This window comes from Bufo bufo, chromosome 4, assembly GCF_905171765.1.
Source record: "Bufo bufo chromosome 4, aBufBuf1.1, whole genome shotgun sequence".
Lineage (NCBI taxonomy): Eukaryota > Metazoa > Chordata > Amphibia > Anura > Bufonidae > Bufo > Bufo bufo.
In genome coordinates, this window is record NC_053392.1 from 560,462,159 (window position 1) to 560,488,822 (window position 26,664).

Here is a 26,664-nt window from a genome sequence, read left to right on the forward strand (position 1 = left end):
TTGCCTCAGCTAGTGATTGAAGCAGCCCAAGCCATTTCCTGGGTATTGAGTCTGAGAAGTGGAGAGCAGTGGAGACTGGATCAGCATTGGAATGACATAAGCGAGGGATAAGTATTGATTATATTTTATTTTTTAACCATTCTTCCCTATTAAAAAACTGCTTTAGGGAAATCTTATAAAAATACAGATGTAGCAGAGTTAACAATCACAGTCATAACTCATTAACTAGATGTGATAACTTACCAAGTGTGACTGTTAACTCTTCTACATATGTAGGGACCCTCATCTATTAGCAATAATGGAATGTCACACCAAAAAGCATCTCTCACTTTGGAGAATCGTGTACATGCATACTAGGTAGATAGGCTACTGACTTGTAATGTTTGATCATTCCCGTGGTGGCACTGCACGAGAATTTAGCACTTTCTGGTGGATTTGACTGCAAATTAAAGTTGTTCACTACAATGGACCCTTCTAAATAAAATTACTTCATTAAGAAAAATGATGATGGTTACTCTGTGGTAGTGATGTCCCGAACTATTCGCCGGCGAACAGTTCCCGGCGAACATAGCTTGTTCGCGTTCGCCTCACAGTCAGCAGACACATTCCAGCCAATCAGCATACCCTCCCTCCCAGACCCTCCCACCTCCTATCAAAAAGCAAGGACAGCATCCATCTTAGATTCATTCTGAAGCTGCAGTGTCACAAATTTGACAGGTTATATTAATCGCATTGCGAATTCAACTTAGAGCTGGGTTCCTAATGGTTGTATTGGTAGAATATAACGAAGATTGAGAATATAGTGCTATATTCGTTATATTCGTCAATTCTAGCAATACAACCATTAGGAATTCAGATCTAAGTTGAATTCGCAATGCGATTAATGCAGGTTATATTAATAGCATTGCAAATTCAACTTACCACACTCTGCATCAATTACGTCATTTTCCATGGGAGTTTTGCCATGGATCCCCCTCCGGCATGCCACAGTCCAGGTGTTAGTCCCCTTGAAACAACTTTTCCATCACTATTGTGGCCAGAAAGAGTCCCTGTGGGTTTTAAAATTCACCTGTCTATTGAAGTCTATGGCGGTTCGCCCGGTTCGCCCGTTCGCGAACATTCGCGGAAGTTCGCATTCGCCGTTTGCGAACTGAAAATTTTATGTTTGCGACATCTCTACTCTGTGGTCCTTCGAGAAAGGACGTCCAGTGAAGGGGAAATATATCTGAATATACTGAGCAGTATGTATCAATACCTGTGGCTTTCCAGCTGTTGCAAATCTACAAATCTCAACATGCAGTTAATTGTAGTTTTAAAATTCATTGGATAGCTACAGGTTGGAGACCACTGAGGTGAAGAGCACTAGATTTAGTCTGAAATGCACTGCCATGCTCTACTATATATAAAACATTTTAAAATCTTACACTTCTTAAAATATGGCTTACTTGACAGGTGGAGGCTTAAGTGCCAATCTGTGTCTACAGCCTCCTGTACTGAAAAATATGCAATACTAGTAATGTGTTTAAGGCTCAAAAAACATTTTCCTTGAAGATGTTATGTCCAGAAGGTTTTTACCTGCTGCGTCCTCTGCGCTTTAGTTGGTTTATTAGTTGGTTTGGGGTAGTTTCTCTGCAACGGCCTCACAGCTGATCCATTACTGTGGATCAGATTGTCTCTAATGCAGGCCAAATATGTTTTGGAAGGAGTTCCCGATAGTATAGCCTTTCTTGAACTATTTTTGGTTTCTACTCTGAACATGGTGACAATTAGTGATGAGCGAAGTATTAAACAATTTATTTTGGCTGCTTCGCTGAATTTTACAAAAAAATATGTTTCCTGATTAATTACTTTATCACGAAGCACCTCTCTTTGCTTGAAGGTCTGACACGAAATCCCGAGGTGACGTTACCGTGCACGGGATTTCGCCCGACATCTTCAAGCAAGATTGCAACAGTTGGCCCGTTGCGAGCAAATAGATTATTTTTTTGTTTTCAACACTATTTCAGTTTAAATAGATTCACTACCGTGAAGCGCAAGGAAATTCTGCTTTGCGGCAAATCAAATTTATGCAAGCTCTGTGAATTTACTCTAAAATACTTCCTTCCATTCTTAGTATCCTGTTCTAATCTATTTGTGTTGTGTCAGTGTAGCTTGGGATCTGTAGTCCTTCTGACTTTCATTGTTGACAGCATTGAAGTTTTCTGTTCTTCTGTGTTTTCTGTTTATTGCCTAAATGCTGAGTTTGGTTTCTGATTTGTCTTCTTTTGTCTTATTGGGTTAATATTGTTTATTAAGATCAGTTTCTGTTAGTGTCCTTATTTCTGCTTGCTGTCATTCATATGCTCTCAATCTGTATGCCATCACCACTTTCGGTCTGCTCCATTTCCAGACTACCATCTAATTCATCTGCTTTTATCATCGTTCAGTTACTGTTGTCTATTGTGACATTTGCTTTTGTATATTTGCTGCCTGCCACTATTGATATATGCTTTGTAATATATTTCCTACAAATACCCCATTGTTACACAATTTAGCCCTATTGACTTCCTGGATATATAGAAGTACTGGAGATATTATTAGTATCCAGGTGGCTGCTTAGAGAGGCTCTCAAATCAGGAACTCCTTGCTAAATTTGCATTGTCTGCATTAGAGACCAAATAATCCACAATAATAGATACGCTCTGAGACAGTTGTGTAGCAACTACCTGGAGATGAATAAATCGATTTATAAAAATTGGTTTGTATCATCAAGCAAAGTTCTGCACCTGTGACAGGATCAGTACACTCCCTCTGCAGCTTGGCCAGCCTTGACAGTCTTGCTCCTGTGCCACTGCTTCGATTAGTTATTCTACTGCCACGTTGGCCAATAATACTCTCTTAGACTATTATCCTTCCTTAGACAGGGTCAATTTTGATCCAGTTACTGCTTCAATGTCTGGCGCATGAACAGTCGCTGCACCGTAAATAAAATAAGAGCCTCTGCATTTGCACTACGACTCAGAGCAGCAGTGCCCTCTGACACGGTGACCGTCTTCAACTTTGGGGACACCTCGTCACAGTTGCAGAACTCTGCTTGGTGAGACAAATCAATTTTTATGAACCAATTCACTCTGCAATTGCCCCAAAATCAACTTGCAAAGAGAAGAGGACACAACAATTAAAAATCTGCTGAATGTAACAGTAGGTTCTGTAAAAGACTCAAATGCAGAATGTGGTGCTATTTTTCCCATTATTCCAATGAGCAAATCTGCAGAAATGGACTTCATTATAGGTCAATGGTAACTATTGTGCATCAATAGTGTCCATTGTATGATGGATGAGAACAGACCTTTATGCAGCATTGGACTGGCCCATTAGAGTACCAAGGGATCTGTCCTTGCTCTCTGGCTCTGAAAGGAAAAAGAAATGGAGCTGCATTGAAGACAATAAATTGCCACTAGGGTCAATTTCTTTGAATCAAAATCTTTTAGACTTTATTGATGATGTGGGGTTTTTTCTCCAAGAATAATGTTCTCTGGTGGGCCCAAAGAACCCCAGTCAAACCCTGCCTTTATATGACCAAAGTTCTGTAGTACACTGCATATTTGGTATAGGACATTAGAGTGAAAATTGCTAAATATGCATGGGTTAGATGATAGTTGAGGAGTAGTATAATGAAAAGCTTGAATGTCCTCTCAAAATATACTACATGTTTAGTAACCAAGCAAAGAATCGTTATTCGAGTTCATCAAGGGCTTAAAATTTCTGACAAACAATGAACGTTTTTACACCATTCATTACATTACCATGCGTCCTGGAAGCAGGGGTGAAGGAACGTTCTTTTAATCATATAAAAGCTGTTATTTCCTTCTGCCATATTCTTCCTAATGGTTATAATTTAGCCGGCCTAACTTTTTTTCTGCACGTAATTATGCGAATGAGGCATTATTATTTAAAATGCTAGGTCTCTAAAATCATAAACACCAAACTTCACAAAGAGATCTCATAGAGGCAGATGTTCTGCATTAAACAAGCTGTTTCTTAACAGTTATTTCAGAGGAAATCTATTTTTTATGCTCTTCTGACAGTGCTGCGGCATGTTGATCGCCACATTGAGTGGCTTTTAGATTTTTTTTTTTTAACCGGATTGCTAATTCTAAGCACATTCTTGAAATATGAAAACAAGATAATTAGTTAAATTAAAGTCATGATCCTGTAAATTTACTATTCACCCACATATATTTTTCATTGAGGAATAAACACAAGTACACTGTGGCCCAAGACTAATATGTTAAGTTCACAGCTGACATGCTTTATTGATGAGCCAAGTTCGGCAACATCTAAGACTCTGTTCACATCTATATTGCAGGCTCAATTAGGAGCCACCTTTGCAAATTCTATCACATTTGACGGGCAAAATAGCTCTGACTGTTAAATTATTTTTCTTGCAAAGCTATGGTGGAAGCCAATGGACCCGGGGGAGAAGGGGGTGTCTGTTGGGTGCTATTGTCTGCCATGTGACAGATCTGGCATGGAAACCATAAAACAGATGTGAACAGATCATTAGATAATTATTTTTTATTTTTTTCATTTACAGTAGTTAGGAAGACTATGCTGAGGTTCAGAAATATTAGGTTAAATACATATAGCTATATATCACAGTTAAGTCTCAAATACATACAATAGAGGCAGACTATATGGCTGACATAGAGTCCTTGGAGAGAGTGAACCCAGACATAAGTGATCAGAAAGATTCATGGAAAAGGAAAGAAACAGGAAGCAAACACTAGGCACTTTTGTCTTGAGAGGCAGAACCAAAATGGCCCAATCTGATTTTTGCTAAGTGCAAAGAGTTGATCTGCAGTACCAGACACAACCCTTGAACTAGAGTGGCACCATTACATGCACATAGGAGAGAAAATTAGACAGGAGGCAGCGCCTCGTGTGTGTTGCCATTTGCCACAAAGTTGCAAATAGATAATTAGCTAAAGTTACCCTTACCATATGATGTTGTGATGAGTCACAACAACTTTATTCTGCCTTGCTGGTATTTTCCCGTCCAGCTTTCGGGGGATCTGCTCTGCTGCCAAGGTCTTTACCCTTACCGCTGCAGCGGTTTCAGGGATGAGAAACAGTAGTAGAAAGGAAGAAAAAAAGGACCTGTTCCCGGCGCTGATGCAGAAGACGTGGGACCAGATTAGTATCGGTAAAACAGTAACAATTCTTGATTCCAGGTCAACGCGTTTCAGGGGTGAACAGCTCCCTTCATCAGGACAATAAATAATTTACATTGAGCATAGTTGTGTGTGTGTTATTTATGCTTTGTTTGGGTGCTCTAATCTTGGGTGGTAGGGGGTGGGGGAGGGGAGGGGGCGATAGGGTGGAGCGGGGAAGATGTTTGTGGGCGGTGTTATGCCCTAGTGACAGCACTGCTACATCGTGATAGGAGAAGGCTGCGGGCAGAGAGCCGGCTGAATGATCAACTTGCTGGGTTGTGAAACAAAGAGCCGGTGAGCGATGATTTACCTAAATGTCAGCACTCACTGTGTCATTAGAAGGGAGCGATTGAGGGCGAAAGAAACTGTCTGGGTTGCGCTCACGATTGGTGCTATGGAGAATTTGACAGTGGGCGGAGTCAAGGTCCGGATGACAGACAGAGCAATGTTGGGGCTCTATCTTCTTCTATGCACCATCACTACGCGCAGGATATCATCTGAAATGCAGCTTACTGGGTGGTAGGAGTGGATGAGACATTAACAGTATGTCAGCGCTCAGTGTGTAGTTGAGGGGGAGCGGTCACGGGCAGATGTTTTGCCCGAGTGTTTTTTCTGTGGAATCATATGGGAAGTTTTAGCCGTGAGCGGGATCAAGTTTAGATGACTGTCAAGGCGATGGTGGGGCTCTATCTTTCTTCTATGTATAGATCTGCTAGAAGGACATAGAAGGGGGACATAGAACCTTCTTGTAACAGTGGCCATAAAGGTAACAGTCAGGGGGAGTTAGCAGACCGCAGTGATTTTCCTCTCCCTCTGTGTACCTGTCAGGGCGCAAAACGATTTTTAGAAGGTGAGAGCGCACAGGCTATGGTTTAATAGATGGTGACAGATAGTTTGATTGCTTTTGGCAACTACGTAAACTTCTACTCATGCTAGGTGGGGTCAAGGAGGTGACCGTACTTTTAGTATGTCTTTGTGGGGAAATATATTCGGGTTTGTTCCACTCACACTCCATTGTTGTAAGTCTGAAGAGGTTCCTTGGTGTGGTGGAGTCATCTGTCTACTATCTATGTTAATGTTAGTGCGATGAGCAGGCATGTGTCATTTTTCTACTGTATAGGTGGGTTATCCTTCTATTAGATACCAGTGTATACTGTATTATTTTATAATATATTTCAAAAATAATTTAAATACCATTTTGGTTTTTTAGTTGTTCGTGAAAAGTGTTTGTTTTTCGTATTTTTACCCAGGTGCCTATTTTTGGGTGAAAGATTAGTGCAATTGAAAGATAAAATGGAGAGTATTCATTTTGCTTTATATCCACCATGCGCAGATATATGATATATATATCTGCGCATGGTGGATATAAAGCAAAATGAATACTAGAAAACGCACACAGCACTCACTAGAATGCCGTAGCCTCTACAAACTGCTGATTAACGGGAGTCGGACCCTCACCAATCTAATATTGATGACCTATCCTGACAATATTTCGTCAATATGAATAGTCTCCTCACATCACGTACTGGTTATATGAAATATTCCATTATATACCATCCCTTGTTTCACTGATCAAAACATAAAGCACCTCTGAACTGGAAATCGGTGTCTGCATTCACATAGCTTTGGGAAATTTATTATACATTTAATTTTGAGAGTCTTTTAATAGTTTGCTGTGTAGGAAGTGTTAATGTGTGGGTGAGTGTGTTTTACTTGCCGAAAAAGGCATATTTTATACTTTAAACTAACATAACACTTGATGATCAATGTAGATAAATTAGCTGATCCAAAAACACGTATTTCACTGCCAACAGAGTAGCGGAAGTTAGCTGGCATATTGCAGCGTTTCTTTTCTACCAGGTATTAGCAGATAAAGGTTCACGTACATTTCTCTCACAGCAAGGTACAATATTTTCAGAAAATACCAAAAGCTGCTGTTCTTGTGCTTATCAAGAGGCCGTCTTGATTCAACATTAACTTAATCTGTTTTTCTCCATATTTTGTATACTACCTTATTTTGACCCTTGAGGACATAGCGCTTTAGTGTTTTCATTTTTTACTGTCTGCCTTCCTGGAACCATAACTTTTTTTTTCGAGTGAATCAGCCTGAGCTGCAATACTAAACACAGCCACTCTCCAATGTCCGGCACTGTGCTTAGTAAGCTGCAAAAAATGGCATGGCCTCCTGAAACAGCTGATGGGTGAAGGTGTCAGGAGTCAGATCCCATCGGATCTGATAATGATGACTTATCTTGAGGATAGTAAAACACCTGGACAACCCCTCTAAGGTGGCCCTAGACATATACTGGATATATAACAAACAATGACAGAGGAAAATAGCCTAAAACACAATACAAAAAGGTCAGTTGCTCACTGGCAGGGGCAGACTTTACCCCCATGCAGACCAGGCAATGGCTTGGTGTCCCAGAAATCAAGGGCACCCTTCTTGTCATAAGTAGTTGGATGAAAAAGTGAACAAAATAAAAAGTAAACCAGGGGCAGACATGTCACCTGTGCCTGTTTAGTTGCACTGTGTCCCGATGCGGGAGGGGCCCCTTCCCTATAGCTGTAGCAGAAATGCCCTGGCTGCATTGTTAAGCTAAGAAGGGGCCTTAGCAGGCTGACAGGGTCAGGGCTTAGCAGTTTAATGGGGAAGAGCTTAGTGGTGTTAAAGGGACGAGCTTAGTGTTTCACCCATTTCAAGCAAGCTCCACAGGAGACCAACGTTCTTGTGATCGGTTGAGGTCCCAACCTCAGTACTTCCATGGTTCTAATAGTTATTCCCTATCCTGTGGATAGAGGACAACTTTCTGTAACCAGAATGTCCCTTTAAATTTGGAGCACACATTACCTAGCAATTTTTCAGTCAAAATCTAATGTTCTTCTTAAATTTGTCACAAAGAAAAGACCCTCTCAGCTACTCATTGGCGGCAGTGGTCACCTGACTAAGCATATGAATGTCTGAGAGGAACTTTCCTGGTGTTTTTGACATGTTTAGCCGGGATCACCAGTAGAGAGCAGCGGGGACTAGAGCGTCAGCATCCGACCAAAGACAACATCTGCCTGGAATTTGTATGTTCTCCCCGTGTTTGATTGGGTTTACTCCGTGTTCTCTGGTTTCCTCCCACACTCCAAAGAGATACTGATAGGGAGCTTAAATTGTGAGCCCAACTAGGGACAGCGTAATGATAATGTCTGTGAAACGCTGCGGAATATGTTAGCGCTATATAAGTATATAAAATAAATAAATAAACAGCAGCAGCAAATGGTTCTCTTTCATTTTTAACCTTTTCTGACCAATATTATTTAAAACATTTTTGTATTAATTCTTTAATCTTAACATGGTTTGGCCCTGTATGCAAAAATAATAAAAATTAATAATAATAAAATAGTAATAATGATAACGATGATAATAATAATAATGAATAATAATAATAATAATAATAATAATAATACATAACTCATGTACTTCATATCCAGTGTTGTTTGTGTTGATGGAGTTCTCTGGCAGGCCTCTTTAATCCCTATTGCCTTATCTGGACACTGCTGGGGATACAAGACACCCCTGACTAAACACAGTCTAACATTTCACACAGTAATGGGGAAATGTACAATGCCTAAGTCATAGAAACCTCCCGGCCTCGTTCTCAACATCTTTTAAAATATTTTTTTTTTTACAGTATATCTCTGCTTCCGAGTGAAAAATAAAATTACAAACTTGCCTTGTGCATACTTCATTAAAACAGGAGTAAGGATGTGTTTCTTCCCTAATTGACTGAAAATGTCATTTGTGACCTTACTATGGGTTATGGTCTTAATTGAACCAGTCACTGAAAGTGGAAATTGGATTGGGGGAAATCTGTGTTAAGGAGCGTAGAATACACACTATCTAAACATGACAAATGGCTAGTCAGGATGCAACCATGCATTCAGTTTGCTAATGCATTCATTTCCAATCAAGGGGGAAAGAAAAACTTTTAATTTTCCTTCATTACATATCATCAGCTCAATTAACCTTTATATGTGCAGTAAAATGCTCGCAAATTGCCATTTTCTTATTTTGCCTCGATTCAAAATTCTTGTTGCTTGTCATTTTCGTATATTATGTTGCATTTCTTTATGTAAAGGCTTGCATGTTATTTATTAATATTTTTTTATTGTCTTCACTTTGGTTACTCTATGCCTGCTTCCATTTTCTTATTGCTTACTAACATTTTTATATTTTGTATTTTGTTTTGTTTTTTTGCTATTATTTTGCCTTCAAAAGTTGCATTGATGAAAGCTGACTTGCAAGGTAGACTGCACTGTGTGTTTAATCCAAGACTGAAAACCCAATGCGCACGATGAATCCTTCAAATATCCTTACTTGTGCATTCGAGTGTCTCCTCTTCTATAAACTCTTCCCTGTCCTCCTTTGTATGAAAAATCCACATACAATCCTTCCTAATTAGCATATACTTTTCAGTCTTGACGATATGTGTATAGTGACTAATTTATTGCTTTGACTATCCCCTTCTAATTTCTGCATTTTTCCAATGATCCAGTTATGAGGTAGCTTAGAACTATGTGTCCCTTTTAAGTCACCAGTGGGCATGCCAACAGATTACTACACAAGGAAATGATACAACACATGGGAACAAAAAGCATCCAAACCAATAATTGCCAACATCCAATGAAAGCTTTTGTCTTTTCATTTTTGGATTGTGTTTTACATAAATTATATATTTTTTTTTAGCACATGCTGATGTTTTGTTTTACCAAGGGTCACATTTATTATATTAAATCTCATAAGGATAGCTCTGGTTCAGAGGAGAAACAGATAAAATTCAGTCTCTGCTCAAGTAAAGCCATCCATACACATGAGATATCTTTCATTCAAAAGCACGTTACACTGTAAACATGGCATGCCCTGCTAAGGTCATGGCAGACAGATTAAATACTGCCTAGAGATAGGCAAATTAATTCTAAATGAATCTAAATTTTTGGTGATTCAATATGGGGGAATGTTGGAGAGAGAAAGAGAGAGAGAGATAGAGAGAGATCTAAGGTCCTAGGAGAACTTAAAGGCAATGGGCACCTTTGGGGGCATTTTTTTAAAATTAGTGCATTGTATTAATTTTGAGCTAAAATTATTTTTTAAAGGGCCTTTATTAACAATTTTAAGCCCCTTTATCTGTACAGCCTTGTGATTCTCTAGTAGCAGGTTATGTATTGTTACGGTTTCCCTTCTCAGCTGACAGGCTCCTTATCTCTGATCTCTGACCTAAACACTTTTCATAGCTCAATTATTATCTTACTGATAAGAATGTGGCTTACATAAGTGTTTATGACCTTTTAGTAATTTAGAGATAAGGTCTATTAGATGACACGCACAAAATGAAAGTATGATTCACACAGCTAGAAAAACAGTTAACCCTTTGTGACAAAACAGCTGAATATTATTAAGAGTAATTGAAAAAATTATTTTGAGCCCAAAATGATAAAAATGCAATCATAAAAAATATTGCCCCTGATGGTGTAAATAGCATTTAAAGTGTCAAGAGAAAATTTTTAGGTCAATTGGAGCATTTTCGATTCGGGTAAAAATCTGTTATGCCCAATCGAACACGAATCGAATTATGAGAGATTTGCTTATCTCTAGTACCAACTTATGTCCCTATGATCTGCTGCTATGTAAATATCTTACATGGCATAAGCCATAGGTGGAACAGTCAGCAGACCTCCTGTACACACATTGGTAGTTTTAGTCAACTCTTCTGTCACGTGTATTGCCGGACTAAAAATGACCTGTCATCTGTCTAGACATGTGTTTCCATGAATACTTCCATGTATGCTTCATGAAATAACAGTTCTGGAGCTTCTTTTCTTATGACTCTTTGCTGTACCATTCCTCTATTAGGAATGAATAGCCCATTGGGTGTTACCGTTCCCCTCGTTCAGTGGCGTAGCTATAGTGGAAGCAACATTTACAGGACTTGAACACAGAAGGGGCCCGCCCAAGAGAAGGACAGAAAGATTTTGTCAGGGCCCCCTCAACTGTATTATACAATGACATTATATACAGTGACCTAACATACAGTATATACATGTAGGAAATGGACATAACAGCTGTCTGGTCTGGTCTGAGAGAGTGATCTTGGCTAGCCTCAGGAGCGAGGGTTGCATGTGAGGATGGGGTTGCTGGGGGGGGGGGGCTATTCAGAAATTCCCTGTGAGGTCCAGTCAGTTCTAGTTATGACACTGCCCAAGTTAAAAAGCAGGGAACTTAAAGTGGCCCCATGTTGTAAGGGGGTCCAAATTAACAGAAGGCAGGGCAACACAAATAGACAGGGCCAGCAACTCATAGCGCAAAATATTGACCCAGAAGAAAAATATACCACAGAGCATATATACTGTCCCAAAAGCTGTCCTTCTGTTGTGGCCATCATTAGATGCCATTTTCTGTCCTCCTCCAGTTGTTCTGATTAAGATATGGAGAAGGGGGCTTAGGAAGTGAGGTGCGGGCCACAGCAGTTGAATTCAGAGTGCATGTGCGGTCGCTGGTGGGATAAATGAGTTTCTGATTCTCACAAGGTTAATTACTGCTGAGAGCTCATTATGTACCTGACCAGCAGCAGAGAGGGGAGATTGGGTGGCCCCATGGCATGGACATTTGCCAATCGGGAAATATCCCTGTAAGGTCTATGGAAAATCCACCTCTGTTAAAGGATGTGTTCCCCACAAAAGTAGCACTTATTGTAAAGTGCAAGATTCTGCAGGTACACACCCAGATCGGTAACACCCAATTGTCTGGTTATTTATATTTTTCTTTGGAAGGAATGAGTTAGGATTGGTAAAGCACAGAGTTCTGAAGAATTCTAATCTGAAACACATTTAGCAAAACAAACCCATTAGAAGAGTTAACAGGTCCTGGTCAAGGCTCAGTCTCACACCCCTTAAAGGCACACTTACTTTGGATCCCAGTATATGAAGATTTCAAAGGTTCACCTGTTTTGCTTCCTTTGGATCAAGACAAGTATCACAGTGGGTCGAGGTGGCACTGCTCCATCTATAAAAATGCTCTATGCCTGCTAACATACAAACACTGTAGATATTTCCTTATACAGAGGATAGAGAAGACAATTAACAACTAAGATCTCCACATCTTGGGGACACAAGTATGTAAAATGTAGGGATGGAAGATTTTTTCCCCCCCTATTACTATAGTTACATTTTTAACTAAAGAGGACCTGTTACCTCTCCAGACTGTTTTAGCAACTACTTACCTTCCCGATGTAAAAATAATTCGGGATCATCTATCGTTAGGGCTCTATGTTGTGCCACTCTTTTATTATTCCTACTAGAAATGTGGGAATACAATTAATAGCAATTTTCAATGAAGGCCTAGCTGGGTGTTACCAGTTTGGGGGTGTTACTGCATAGTCTGACACTATCCAATCAGTGCTGCAGGTAGCAGACTGGGCAGGGACATAATCACAACTGGCCATACCCAGCTGGACCTTCATTGAAAAATGCATCCATAACTTCTAGTAGGAATAATAGAGAGATATCACAGTACAGAGTCATAAGAACAGATGCTCCACAATTTTTGTTACATGGAAAATGCAGGTAGTTGCTAAAACAGACATGTCGGTAATTATCTCAATTAGGCAGCACGTTATGTTCTGCTATATACTGTATCTTCATTGCAGATAGTTTTCCATTTTGTAACTAAATCGTCTTCATAGGCCACTGTAGCATAACTGCCATAGGTAAAGCCGTTAGGTTAAGTTCACACCCTTTAAACACGCAGTAGGGGAAGTGCTCACAGTACACTTTTAGTTCTGCATAGAAACATCAGAGATGTTGGAGAGATGCTGACAACTACTGCATGTGAGACACAGGTTTAAACGTTTTTGTGAGACTTAAAGGGCAAGCCCATTTTTTTTTTATCATTCACAGGTCCAAGCACCACATGCCAAGAAGACTCCTGTGCAAACCAGGGTGTCTGCTTGCAACAATGGGATGGATTTAACTGTGACTGCAGCATGACCTCTTTTAGCGGAACTCTGTGCAATGACCGTGAGTATTACCGTGGACGATTATCTTGAGAGCATCAAAGCTTTAGGCAACATCTGAAGTTACTGTCTAGATCTGTGAATTATAGTTATATAATATTGTATATGCTGGCTATTATATATCAATGGCATCAAAACAAATGTGAATCGTAGGAGTTAATATAGAAAGATGAATTAAATTGGAAAAATGAAGAATCTTTTCATATACCAATAATTTGAGGCTTTATAGCTTCATGCAGCTATTGTACAGTTTAGGTAATATGTTATTTTCACTTCCTTTAGCATTAAAGGCTAGGAACATCTTTTGTTCGGGTCAACTTATTTATTATTTCATTCTATTCATTCTGGGTTAAAAAAATAAATAAAAATTTGGTCTTTATTAAACATTTTCTGCAGTTTTTCGCTGTTCAGTTGTCAGTTTTTGTCTATTTACACACTGTCACTGTTTACACTTTTGTGCTGCGTTTTTTGTCCAGCCGCCTCTCGGCATGTTTACCGTGCTGCGGCCGCATCTCCATCCCGTCCCTATTATAGTGAATAGGGCCGGGGGAGGACTTCTGGCAGCACACGAGTGCAAACGTTAGTACGGATCCGCCGGGCTGTTCCCTTGCCGGAACAGCCTGCAAGACAAGCATAACGTCAGGTGAAAGAAGCCTAAGCCGTATTCTCATCAGAGTAACTAGAATGAGCTATAAAGAGAGTTTGTGAGCTGTCAGGAGTTCAGAGATAAGGGCTGCATATCCAGCTATCAGAGCTGCTGTTTGACAGGACTGAATGTGAACAGAAAGTAAATAGTCTGCAAATAGACAAAAACTGACAGCTATGCAGGAAAAACTGCAGATTTTTTTTTTTTATAAAGACCCAACTGAAAAAAAAAGATATTTTGCCCAAAAAGTGTAGAATGCAATAATAAAAAAAAATCCCTCATAGGTGTCCATAGCCTCTAAGCATTTTAATTGAAAGGTTATGAATATTATACGAAGAAATAATTGGGAAAACTTGTTCATAGGCTAAGTGAGTAGATAGATGGCTTATTTAGAATGTATTGAAATGAAATTATATATCTCTTGTCTGCGCTGTAAAATGTTTTTACTTTTTAGAATTTAAACTTAATTTTAAAACCATATTTCCAGACCCATTTTCCATTTCCTCAGGGACACATTAAAATTTGAAAGAGAAGGTAGCGAAGGAAAATATTCACTTTACAGAGACGTGACCTGACTTTTTTTCTAGATATTTGATGCTCCGTTCTTTAAATTAAAATGGTCTGGGATTATGGAATTTAAAATCGGAGTAATTCTTAGAATGCCAAAAATGATACAATATGTATTATGCAATGTATACTCGTTGCATCCATTTATATGCTGTTTGAACAAGCTTTTGTTATTGCTGTATGAGGACCTGCTATGCATGAGCGAAGAAGGCAAACTCCAAAGGTATGTGCAGCTTTTATTTTCATTTCAATCTGAAGGAAGGTCCATTGTATATTATCATGCGGATGCAGAGTTGTGGAGTTTAGGAATTGTTGGCGATTTAATGCCTTCTATGTACTTCAGTGCAGTTGTACATCAATCAGGCAAAAAGTTCCATATTGTTGCATATTTTCAACATTAAAGAAGAGATAAATGGTAAAACTGACTGAAGAAGCTTCAAATATGTTATGGTTCAGTGGCTGCATTTTGAATGCAAATGTATAACTGAGTTTTTGAGTTGCGATTTTGATATTTTCACCTATCCATAGGATAAATAATGCATGTCTGATTGCTGGGGGCTGATACTTTCAATATCCATGGGGCTGGTGGATGGAAACAGCTGACTGCTTTACTCAGCTGCCTCCGTCAGTCCCACATTTTGTTATCAAGAGACACTGCGCATGCTAGACCACACTCTACTTAAATCTCTTATCTTGGGACCCCAATTCTAGTGAACAGTGGGGATCACAGTGTCGGGGCCCCCAGTGATCAGACTTTAATCACCTAGACTGTGGAAAGGTGAATAATCTTAAAAAGCCCATTTGGTGATTTCTTTCATAATATCTATTTTATTGACTGCGCATTTTGTATAGTAATTCTAAAAGGCTTGCATTAGTTGCCTAAAATGTCTCACATGCCACTAAATAACTTGAAATAATAAAAAATATTATCTTTTCACCTGTTTCACCCTTGTCATTCTCTACGCTGTAGGTCCGCTCCTCCTCCCGGTGTTTGCACACAGGCTGTAGCGGGTATACACAGGTATTTGACACTTTACTGCTGCAGCCAATCGCTGTTCTCAGCAGTACATGAAAAAAGACCATTGAGGACAGTGATTGGGTGCAGTAGTCATGTGTTGTATGCCATACCTCAACATTACATTTTAAATATAAACATCAGAAGCAGCATCAGAGCTGCGGCACAGAGAAAGACGAGGGAGAAACAAGTGTGAGTGTGATGATTAAAAAAAACAACTTTAAATCATAAAGGTTTGTCTGTCTGAAGTCACTAGGAGGAACCTTGACTCTCCATCCAGCATATGCCCTGCATTAAACTCAATAATAGCTTGAAGTAGGTACTTAAGACCCCGTAGTGGTGTCTGTAGGCAGGGCACATCTTGAGCTCTGTAACAGAAAACATCTCAATAACCTCTAGAAAGATGAAAAATACCAAAATCCTGGAATTCACTGAAAGGACGGCCAAATACTCTAGGATATCATATAAGGATTCTTTTCCCTGAGACATGTCTTTGTTCGAATGATTTTCTTTGAAGCACCCCTTCAATTATACTAAAAAATATAATTTGCAAGCAAAATGTTATACCAGTAAGAGCATGAACATGCAGTGCAATCTGTGTCATGTTATAGAGCAGAAGGAGCTGTGCAAATTGATGTATAGTTTTATTGGTAAAGATATTCATTCAGTAAAAATTGTAATTTATTCTTTAAACTTATTGTGAGTTCATAGCCATGGGGACTACCTTATCCTCGTGTCCTCGTGTAAGTGTGTATACAGAGATACAGTAGCTGTCAATCACTGGTAGGGCCATCCACTGGACTCCTAAGCATAGAAAAAACTGAAATTTTAATATATAAAATACTGGTTATACTTAATCTTTTCCCATACAACTAAATATCAATCTGCTCAGCTCCTCCTGCTCTGTAATATATTTTATGTAAGTTTTTATGTGCCTTTTAAAAAAAGGTAAATTCAACAATTTGAGAATAAATAGGCTTAACAGGATTAGTGATAAAACATTTACTAAATGTGATTAAATATAAGGTAAAACAGACAAATCACATACAAAATAAATAATAATCACATGGCCAGATACAATATGGGGGGGTCTCCAGATGCCATGTTGTAGCATATAGCTGACACCCAAGGGAATAGAGATGTTTTATATATATCTCAATCCTCAGGATACTTGCTAATGATCCATGGGATAGGTGGTACACGCTGATGGGGACACAGGCTTGAGAGCCCCGAATGAACAGGATGAAGCAGAATCCACACAGCACTCGTCCATTCAATTAAAATCCTTGGGATTTATTTAGGCAACAAACATAGCGACATTTTGACATAGTGTCTTTATCAAGCAGTCACTTGTTTGTTGCCTAAATAAATCACAATGATTTTTATTGAATGGACGAGTGTTGTGGTTTCTGCTTTATCTGACACCCCATGGTGGTACTAGAGATATGGATAGTGTTTCAAAATTCAATTCATCCTACCTGGATGATTTTCTTCAATGGAGTGCCCATTAAATGTCTGTGTGTGCCAGGTTTACACTTTTCAGCCCCTCCTCCAGTGTGTAGCACGCATGTCTCTAAGATAACCACTCAGGAATTTGGTTTTCTCGGCACATTTGGGGTTGGGGGTTGTGTATGTTATCTATTCCTAACTACATTGCAAGTAATAACATTACACAGAATATAGAAGATAATATAAAAGGGACAGAATTAATGTGGAAAGAACCAATCAGTACTTAAAAATACCATTACAACCGTTACCCATAAACATTTTTTTGTCCAAAAATGTGTACCCTAAAAAAATACTAGTTGTAAAGTATGAGTACTGAGTGTGTTCACTAGAGATGAGCGAATCAATTTTAAACTAATCAAATTCGACCCAAATTTTAAAAAATGTGCGTCAACTCCAAATACGAATTTCTGGCGATTCGATTCAAGCTAATTTCTCAAAATAGCATCTGTCATTTTTTGACTCAGAAGACAGGAAAGATGAGGATTGGATGGAAGTGGTGTGTGTGTATACATAATGGTAGGCATTTGCCGCCAAAAAGCAAAAAAATTTCTGACCATTTTTTAAACATAATAGATCCGATTATTTAAAGAGGCTGCTTGTTACCACCAGCAGCATGAGTTGACCCATAACCATATATATTGCTGTCATTTTTAGATTACTAATGCTGGCTTAGAGTTAAAGAGCTCAAAATAAGTTGTGTAGAGTCTTACATCACCTTAGAATGTCATCCAGGGGAATTAAAAGTACCATATTTTTCACCTATAAGACTCATCAACCCAAAAGACCCACCTAGCTTTTAGAGGAGAACAATAAGAAAAAAAATTATTTTCATTAGACCTCAGGTCAGACCACCAGTCAGACCCCAAATGTTAATCAGACCTCAGATGACAGCCCCAATCAGACCCCCAATGTTAATAAGACCCCAATAAGACCTCAGATTAGACCCCCAATGAGACCTCAGCTCAGACCCCAATGTAAATGACCTCCAATTAGACATCAGATAAGAGCCCCATGTCTCTCATGAGCCCTCATATCAGCCCCCATGCCTCTCATCAGCCTCCATATGCCTCTCATCAGCCCACATATCAGTCACCATTGCCATATTTCAGCCCCCATAGTAGCCCCTATTGCCATATTTCAGCCCCTATGGCCATATTTCTCCCCCCATATCAGTCCCCATGGCCATATTTAAGCCGCCATTATCAGCCCCATTGCCATATTTCAGCCCCCATTGCCATATTTCAGCTCTTATATCAGCCCCCATGGCCATATTTCAGCCCCCATTACCATATGTCAGCCCCATGGCCATATTTCAGCCCTTATTGCCATATTTCAGCATCCATATCAGCCTCCATTGCCATATTTCAACCCCCATATCAGCCTCCATTGCCATGTTTCAGCCTCCATTGCCATATTTCAGCACCCATGCCTCTCATCAGCCACAGAGCACAAAACATCAAAAAAAAAAACACTTACCTCCCCTGCTCAGGACGCCGCCATAATGGAAGCACTTATTAATATTCACCCCATAAGATGCAGGGACGCAGGGACAATTTGTCTTGTGGGGCGAAAAATATGGTACTTTCAAGTTGGGTCAAATTTATTGCATGACCCATTTTGGCAAAATCGAATCTGAATCGAATTTCAAGAAATATGCTCATCACTAGTATTCACTGTTATACTTCTATTATATCAATGTGTCAGTCTCTCAGAATCCCATAAATATTCAGTGTTGCGAATCCTTAAAAAAAAATTAGAGTTAAGTATTCTCCTCAGGATTTGAGGAAGATTGAAAATGTTATAAGTCTATGTCCTTGACTCTGATTTTTGGTATTTCAGTCATCTGTTGAGTCTGTTATGTTCCAGGAACATGTTAATAATGTCACAAGGTATTTAGTGTTCTGTTTTTGGCACAGTATCTTGAGTCTGATTGATTAATAGTCCGGTCAGTGACCTACTAGGAGGGCCCAATGATAATGTGATATATCACAATTGTTAAATGTTACATTAGATGTAACATAATAAAGCATATGAAATCGTACATTTCTTGTCATGGTGAAGAACGACATTTGTTCACAGGTCACAGTAGAGGTCAGTGAAGAACATGTATGGCGTAGCAGAATCCTTGGTATTTTGTTCTCAGTTTTCATAACTTTTTGATTTCATCATTAAAACATTTTATCTAAAAAATATAAATAATTAAATTGTTAACAATTACACAATTTAACAATTGTTAACAATTTTTTTGCTTTTTTGCTTTTTGCAAAGGAAAATCCATGCTGTGCAGATTGTAAAGGATTTTGAAAGAAATCTGTCACCAGGAAACTCACTAATAAACTAGGCACATTGACTTTTAGGGCTGAATGTAATGATACATTTCACTTAATGATCCGTTGCTTCATTCTAGAGAAAAGATACTTTGAATCCATATGCTAAGCTCCTCTGTGCACCCTTGCTCCTCCCTCCTTTCTCTATGAGTCTATTGACCCTGCCCTCGCTGCACTTAACTGCTCATTTGCATATGGATCAAAGGCACTATTTCTCTAGATTAGAATAAAGCAACAAATCACTAAGGGAAATGTATCATTACATTCAGCTGAGCTAGCCCTACAAGGTATTATGCCTGATTTACCACTGACTCTCCTGGTGTCGGATTCACGTAATTTAAAGCATGTCAATTCTGTCTGATGATTTTAACCTGAGAAGTTCACCCTTTACGATGAATTGAGTAAAATCCACAACAAATCCACAGCCCAATCCATGACACACTGCAACAGTTGAAAACTTTTGTGGCATCAATAATGTGAAATATAATTTATGCGTTCTGTGGGTCTAGTGTTACAGTTCAGTTTCTACAGCACTCTAGCTGTTGTCAAACTAACACTCCTATCATGCTTCATTTACTTCTATGGGCATTCTAACAACAGCTATGCATAATGAGAGTTGTAGTTTTTACAACAGTTAGTGTGCTGGACATAAATGACTAGTTGCTTTCACAGTAGTTGTGTTCACACCAGAAAATGTGTCATCTCCACGCACATCACCTTTTCCTTTCGCAGTGTCACTTATCAGGTGCACACACCATGTTCCTGCTAAACTCTGCCCAAGGTATAAAAGATTCTAGATGGATCCGAGGCCTCTTGTGTGAAATTATCAACAATTATCACAACCCATTGTTATTCCATAGGAAGTGCATGAATGTAAAATTACACTGAAAGCGGTTTTTCGTTTATGGTAGCTTACATGTACCATAGATAGATTTGGAGGGCTAAAAGCATTATTTTAAAAACATTTTTATTTCATTATTTTTTTTTCCTTTAGTAAAGTAGCCTAAAATTATAAACTGCCGAGAAAGGGTTGCAGACAAATTGGAAAACAAAAAATTAACTTAATCTTTCTTAAAACTATTTAAAATGTCATTGTGACATATCAAAAGTTTTGATCGGTATGAGTTTAGTTGCTGAGACCCCCACTGATTGCTAAAATGAAGGGGCAGAAGTGCTTATCTGAGTGTTTGACCCTTTGACTTTCATCGACTTCTGTAACAGCCAAACTATGTGTTGAATGGACCCCATATACTTTCTATTCATCCATACCGATCAAAAAAATGATGATCAAATGTCTGAAAATTCATTCCAGGTCCAATTCATCTAAATCGTGTATATGATTTTATTTGGACTGAATCGATTCTACAAGAATCAAAAGTTCTCTCTCCCTGCACAAAAATTCTCAGTAGAATCTACCCGTTTATCTCTAGTTCTTTGTATACCCTGGCCTGAACCCTCTTAGAGGACCACCCCACTAAAATATAATAAAACTATTTGACACAGTTATCCCTGAGATGTTTCACTCTACCTCTTATTACTTAGTCAACAGTAGACCTTAGAAGCTGAGACAAATGTAGTTCCATAATCTTCCATGATTGACAGCTGGAGGCTGGATTTACTGCCTGCGTATCGTGCCACATGCAGAGTACAGGCTGCCATAACTACCTTCAGAGCAAAGTTTCAATTCACCACCATTGTCATGCTCTATTAGCCAACAATTTTGCACATAAAGAGAGCGAAGCTTATAAAGGATGTATAGAATTGCTAAAACCCCACTTTGATTTTGTTTCCAGGTTGTTGTTTTTATTTTGGATGATGTTTTCTACATACAGTTATATAAAGACATATTAATGAATTAACATAGGTAGGCTTATTGTTCCTATGTCTTTGAAATAAAATAATTGGTTTTGACTGACTACAAAAGAAATAAGATTTCAATTTTTTTAGTATATTCATTATTGTAAAATAATAAAGTTACTGTAAAGTCCCATTCCCAAAACTCATCTGCCCTGCCTCACTCTGCTAAAGTGTAGTTGTTTGTCTCCATGTACCATGAGAATGGACAGTGGACATTAATGAATGACTAAAATTAATGAGCAAATGAGCTAAATGGAGGAGATCCTTCATGGGTTCATGGCATATGTGCTACATTAATCTCCATTAATGTACATAGCACATACTGTGCAGCACATTTGGTCTTGAAGGACCCTTCATGGTGTATAAGAAAAATGACATGATGAAGTATGTTCCAAGACCATAAACTCTTCTGTAGGAGAACAGTCAATTCATTAAACTGCAAGCTGAATTCTATGTTAATGTCTCTTCTGAGAGTCTGTACGCATCTGGAATATAGTAAAGCTCCACATATATTACAAGATCACCTGTAGGAGTCTTTATTTTAGGGTGACATCTGCCAGTGTATGGGAAGTCATAACTCACAGTTATAACCTTACCTCAGGTGCCAGCAGTGATAAAAAGGTTGGGAAGGACAAAATATAGATATATACATCCTCACGTGCCCCTTCTGGGTGGTGCAGCATCAAATGTATGTAGTCTACATTAGCCTATTCTTAACCTTTCTATCTTAGAGGAGCGTGTCAGAAGAATTGGTCACTTTATGGGGAAAACATGCAACTATCCCATCCCTACTGTGAACATTACAGCCAGGGGCAGAACTGGGAACTTAAAGTAGCCCTGAAAAAAAAAAAAAGGCCCTATGTTGTAGGCAGGTCTAAAATGATAGAAGGCAGGGTCAACACAAGTAGGTGGGGCCAGCAATACCATATTGTGGCACAAAATACCACCCTAGCAGATCCAAATACTACAGTGCAGCACAATGTCCTGCCACAGCAGCATAAAATTCTTCAGCAGAAGCTGCCCCTCTGTGGGTGGCAGTGCAATCTGCCACCTTCTATCTTCCTAATCCCGTTTCCTCAGGATGGCAATACAATTGAATTGAGGAGTTAGGAGGGCGCTTGTTGCCGCTGGCCCGGTACACAAGTACTTGACGCTCCAAGAGCATTAATTAACTCTGGGAGCATCAGACCATTATTTACCTGGATGGCGGATGTGAGAAAGGCTTAGAGGGCACTCTGGGCATCGTCCAATGGGGAATTTTCCATATAGTGTCTAAAGTCAGTCAACACCTGGTCATAGCTCTTGTTGTTGCTGTCTTCTGTGGACCCTCTAACAAGGTTCCAAGGACCGTAAGGCTCCATGGACTCCTAGATGGTAAACACTGGTCTACAATGAAAAAGTATAATTCTTAATTGCATATTTTCAATATGAATGCTTTATTTATAGAATACAGGTCAAGAATACAGAGCCAATGTTATTCTATGGACAGTGTCTAGATTATGCAAAGTCACAATCTCAGTGGTAAGAAACGCCAAATTCATGGCGTTCTTCAGGGTTACTGGACCTCATTAAAAAATATATATATATATACTTCTGCGGACAATACCTGCAGGTGTTTATCAAGGTTGTGCAGGTTCTTTATCAAGAATATTATGTGACTTCCCCTCATTTTCTAAATCCTTTTTACACACAGTAGTAAGGCTGAGTTCACACTTCAGTTATTTGGTCAGTTATTTCTTTCAGTTATTGTGAGCCAAAACCAGGTGCGAGTCCAATACACAGAACAGATGAATATCTTTCCATTATACCTTATCTCTGAGTAGGGTTCATTATGGGTTTTGGCTCACAATAACTGATATAAATAACTGACCAAATATCTGGTGAGGGCTTAATTACCATAGCACAGAGGTAAAGTGAACCGGACTGGCTTCTCACCCGCACACTGTCCATACTAACCCTAACTGGATGGAGATAGTTTTTCACGACACTTATTGCAACCCAACTTATGAAATGCATGTTTTAGATGAATTTTGTTGTGACAGTTACTGGAAATACTTTCTCACATTTCAGAAAACAAATGTAAAAAAAAAATTAAAAAAAATGGAAATGATATATTACTTAGCATGTTAATTTACATTGTAAATTGGGCCAGCTGATTTATCTGGTATGAAAATGGCCATAGAAATGCAAATTGATTGGATTTTCCGAAATTATGTCGTTTTGTGTTTGGAATCAATGTATTTGTTTAGTTTAATAATGCAGGAAGATGTGCATTACCAGCTTATGTATAAGAAAAAATGGACAAAGTGTGTCAGACTTAAAGTAAAGCTGCAGCGACAATCTCCTGCTGTACTTTAAAGGGACACTACACAAAATTTATTATTTTTTAACCCTATATTAACAACCTATACATGAATACTCAATGTTTTGTTTTTTTTTGTTATAGAAAATAAGTAGATGTTTTCCTGGATAAAAGTCACTTTATGTATTCTACTTCCTGTCCTGGCTCTTTAACTGTCTCATTTATTAGAATTTTAGCAGGGCAAACAGCCTCACTTAAAGGTGCATCTACATGCCCCGAGAATTGGGCAGATTATCGGGCACGACCGCTTCTGCGAACAGTCGATCCTAACAATGATCTGCTGCTTAGAAACCAAGATTCTGTATGTAAATACAGCGGTCTCCTTAACTGAACGAGCAGCCGACTGTCAGGGCGGAACACTTCCATCCAGACAATCAGCCGCTCAGTCGGCCCGTGGAAATCCAGCTTAGCTCTCTCAGTCAGACCATTAACTGTGACTTGAGAAAGCCCCCCCTGTAGTGACTCAATGCAATGCTCTTCTGTTGACATCTTTATTTATGCCTATGAAGCGATGCCATACTGTTATCACAATTCTAGATCTACTATTATTCTAGCAAAAACATATTCCCCTCACAGCAGCAGTAAACTAACAATGTATTACCTATCTTTATAGGAGATTTATATCTCTGCATTGACTGCTACGGAAGGAGATCATTAGAGATGAGCGGATTTCTTGAAAATTCGATTTGGCTGATTCGCCGAATTTCACCCAAAAATTTGCTTTGTGACGAATTACTTTGTCACGAAGCTGATTTTTTTTGTAAGTAGGGGGTGCAATGAAAGGGAGCTGCGATAGCGCTGCCCCCGTCATTGTACCCCTCAGATGCTGCGTTCATACATGAACAGAGTGTAAAATTAACAATAAAAAAAATTACATCAAACTTACCGCCTCCGTTTGCTCGCGATGAACTGGCCGCCGCCAGCTTGCTTGACTATCTGGGCCAAAATCCTGTGCGGCGCGAGATTACATCATCACCCCGGCTGGCGGCCCGTTGCAAGCAAATGGAGGAGGTAAGTTTGAATGTTTTAGTTTTTTATACTATTTCAGGTTAAATCGATTCGCTGGCACAAAGCACAAGTAAATTTGGCTTCTAGGCAAGTCAAATTTATCCTGAAATATGGATTCAATTCCACTTCGTGGCATTCGATTCGCTCATCTCTAGAAAGCATATTATATTTCAGTTTCAATGACATAGTGCTGCCAAAAAAAAAAAAAGTTGTCAATTATTCTAATATAATTGTTTTCTATGTACAGTACAGACCAAAAGTTTGGACACACCTTCTCATTCAAAGAGTTTTCTTTATTTTCATGACTATGAAAATTGTAGATTCACACTGAAGGCATCAAAACTATGAATTAACACAAGTGGAATTATATACATAACAAACAAGTGTAAAACAACTGAAAATATGTCATATTCTAGGTTCTTCAAAGTAGCCACCTTTTGCTTTGATTACTGCTTTGCACACTCTTGGCATTCTCTTGATGAGCTTCAAGAGGTAGTCCCCTGAAATGGTTTTCACTTCACAGGTGTGCCCTGTCAGGTTTAATAAGTGGGATCTCTTGCCTTATAAATGGGGTTGGGACCATCAGTTGTGTTGAGGAGAAGTCAGGTGCATACACAGCTGATAGTCCTACTGAATAGACTGTTAGAATTTGTATTATGGCAAGAAAAAAGCAGCTAAGTAAAGAAAAACGAGTGGCCATCATTACTTTAAGAAATGAAGGTCAGTCAGTCAGGGGAAAAATTGGGAAAACTTTGAAAGTAAGGGCTATTTGACCATGAAGGAGAGTGATGGGGTGCTGCGCCAGATGACCTGGCCTCCACAGTCACCGGACCTGAACCCAATCGAGATGGTTTGGGGTGAGCTGGACCGCAGAGTGAAGGCAAAAGGGCCAACAAGTGCTAAGCATCTCTGAGAACTCCTTCAAGACTGTTGGAAGACCATTTCAGGGGACTACCTCTTGAAGCTCATCAAGAGAATGCCAAGAGTGTGCAAAGCAGTAATCATAGCAAAAGCTGGCTACTTTGAAGAACCTAGAATATGACATATTTTCAGTTTTTTCACACTTGTTTGTTATGTATATAATTCCACATGTGTTAATTCATAGTTTTGATGCCTTCATAGTCATGAAAATAAAGAAAACTCTTTGAATGAGAAGGTGTGTCCAAACTTTTGGTCTGTACTGTATATTGAGGGTTTTTTTCTGATCCTTTTCTGATGGACATGTTCTTTTAAAGTGGTTTCCTCATCTTGGCATTTTATTTTTAAAATTAAGCCAGACTCAAAATCTGTGCATGGGGCTGCAGGGAAATGTAATAGTTTATGCCAGCCATTAAAATTAACATAGTTGACCATATAATATTAACTTATGCCATGTCCACCAAAGTGAGAATCTTTCTAATAATAACGGGGGTCCCAAGTGGGGAACCTTATTTTATGATAATCGTCTGTCAAATATGGCATCTGAGAAGGAGATATCTCTTAATACTTGGCTGCTTTGTGTATAACCTTCTGGGAACACAAATAGTTAAGGTATAATTCTTGGATAAATAGCATACACATACAATAAATCAGGGGCTTCTATTCTTATGTTGCCCAGTAGGGTTGCACATGAGACTGGATAAGATTTATTAGTTAGTTATATAACTGGAAGTGCATCCTTGACCCAAATGCAAAATCTGTAATAGATCTTCCACCTTCCATGCACCATTTATAATACTGGTAGCTTCTTATATGGTAGAGGGGACTCTATGGTAGTACAGGTATGATTGCATCCTCTGCACTTTCCCACGGCTCAATCGCATGTATTGTCCTGCTTCAATGCACTGCGCGCACACTTCAGCTACAATAAAAAATAAGACCAAAGGCTATCATATGCATTACATCATCTGCAAAGACATTTCAAAAGATGTCATGGTTAAGTGGTCTGATGTTTTATTGATCTTTACCAGTCTCTCTGCTCACCACCGTCTGCCTCTTCTCCCTTCATGTTAGCATGGGGTCAGTTGTGAGCAGACCCTGGAGGTATTTTACAATCTATAATAAGTATATTATTATAGATGGAGCTTCAGTTTTGATCAAATGCAAGTGGAAAAGGTTAACAATGATAAATGGGCTGCATAT

General features: G+C 39.0%; 1 protein-coding gene across 9 annotated transcripts in view; it reads left to right on the forward strand.

The window, feature by feature from the left end:
• The window catches only part of NRXN1 (neurexin 1), a 1,679,151-nt gene that overhangs the window by 1,002,361 nt on the left and 650,126 nt on the right, over positions 1–26,664 (forward strand). For all 9 annotated transcript variants that reach the window (XM_040430258.1, XM_040430259.1, XM_040430265.1 and 6 more), the window contains one exon: positions 13,137–13,256. In XM_040430258.1, coding sequence (XP_040286192.1) covers positions 13,137–13,256 — 120 coding nt within the window. The remainder of the gene's footprint in view (positions 1–13,136; positions 13,257–26,664) is intronic.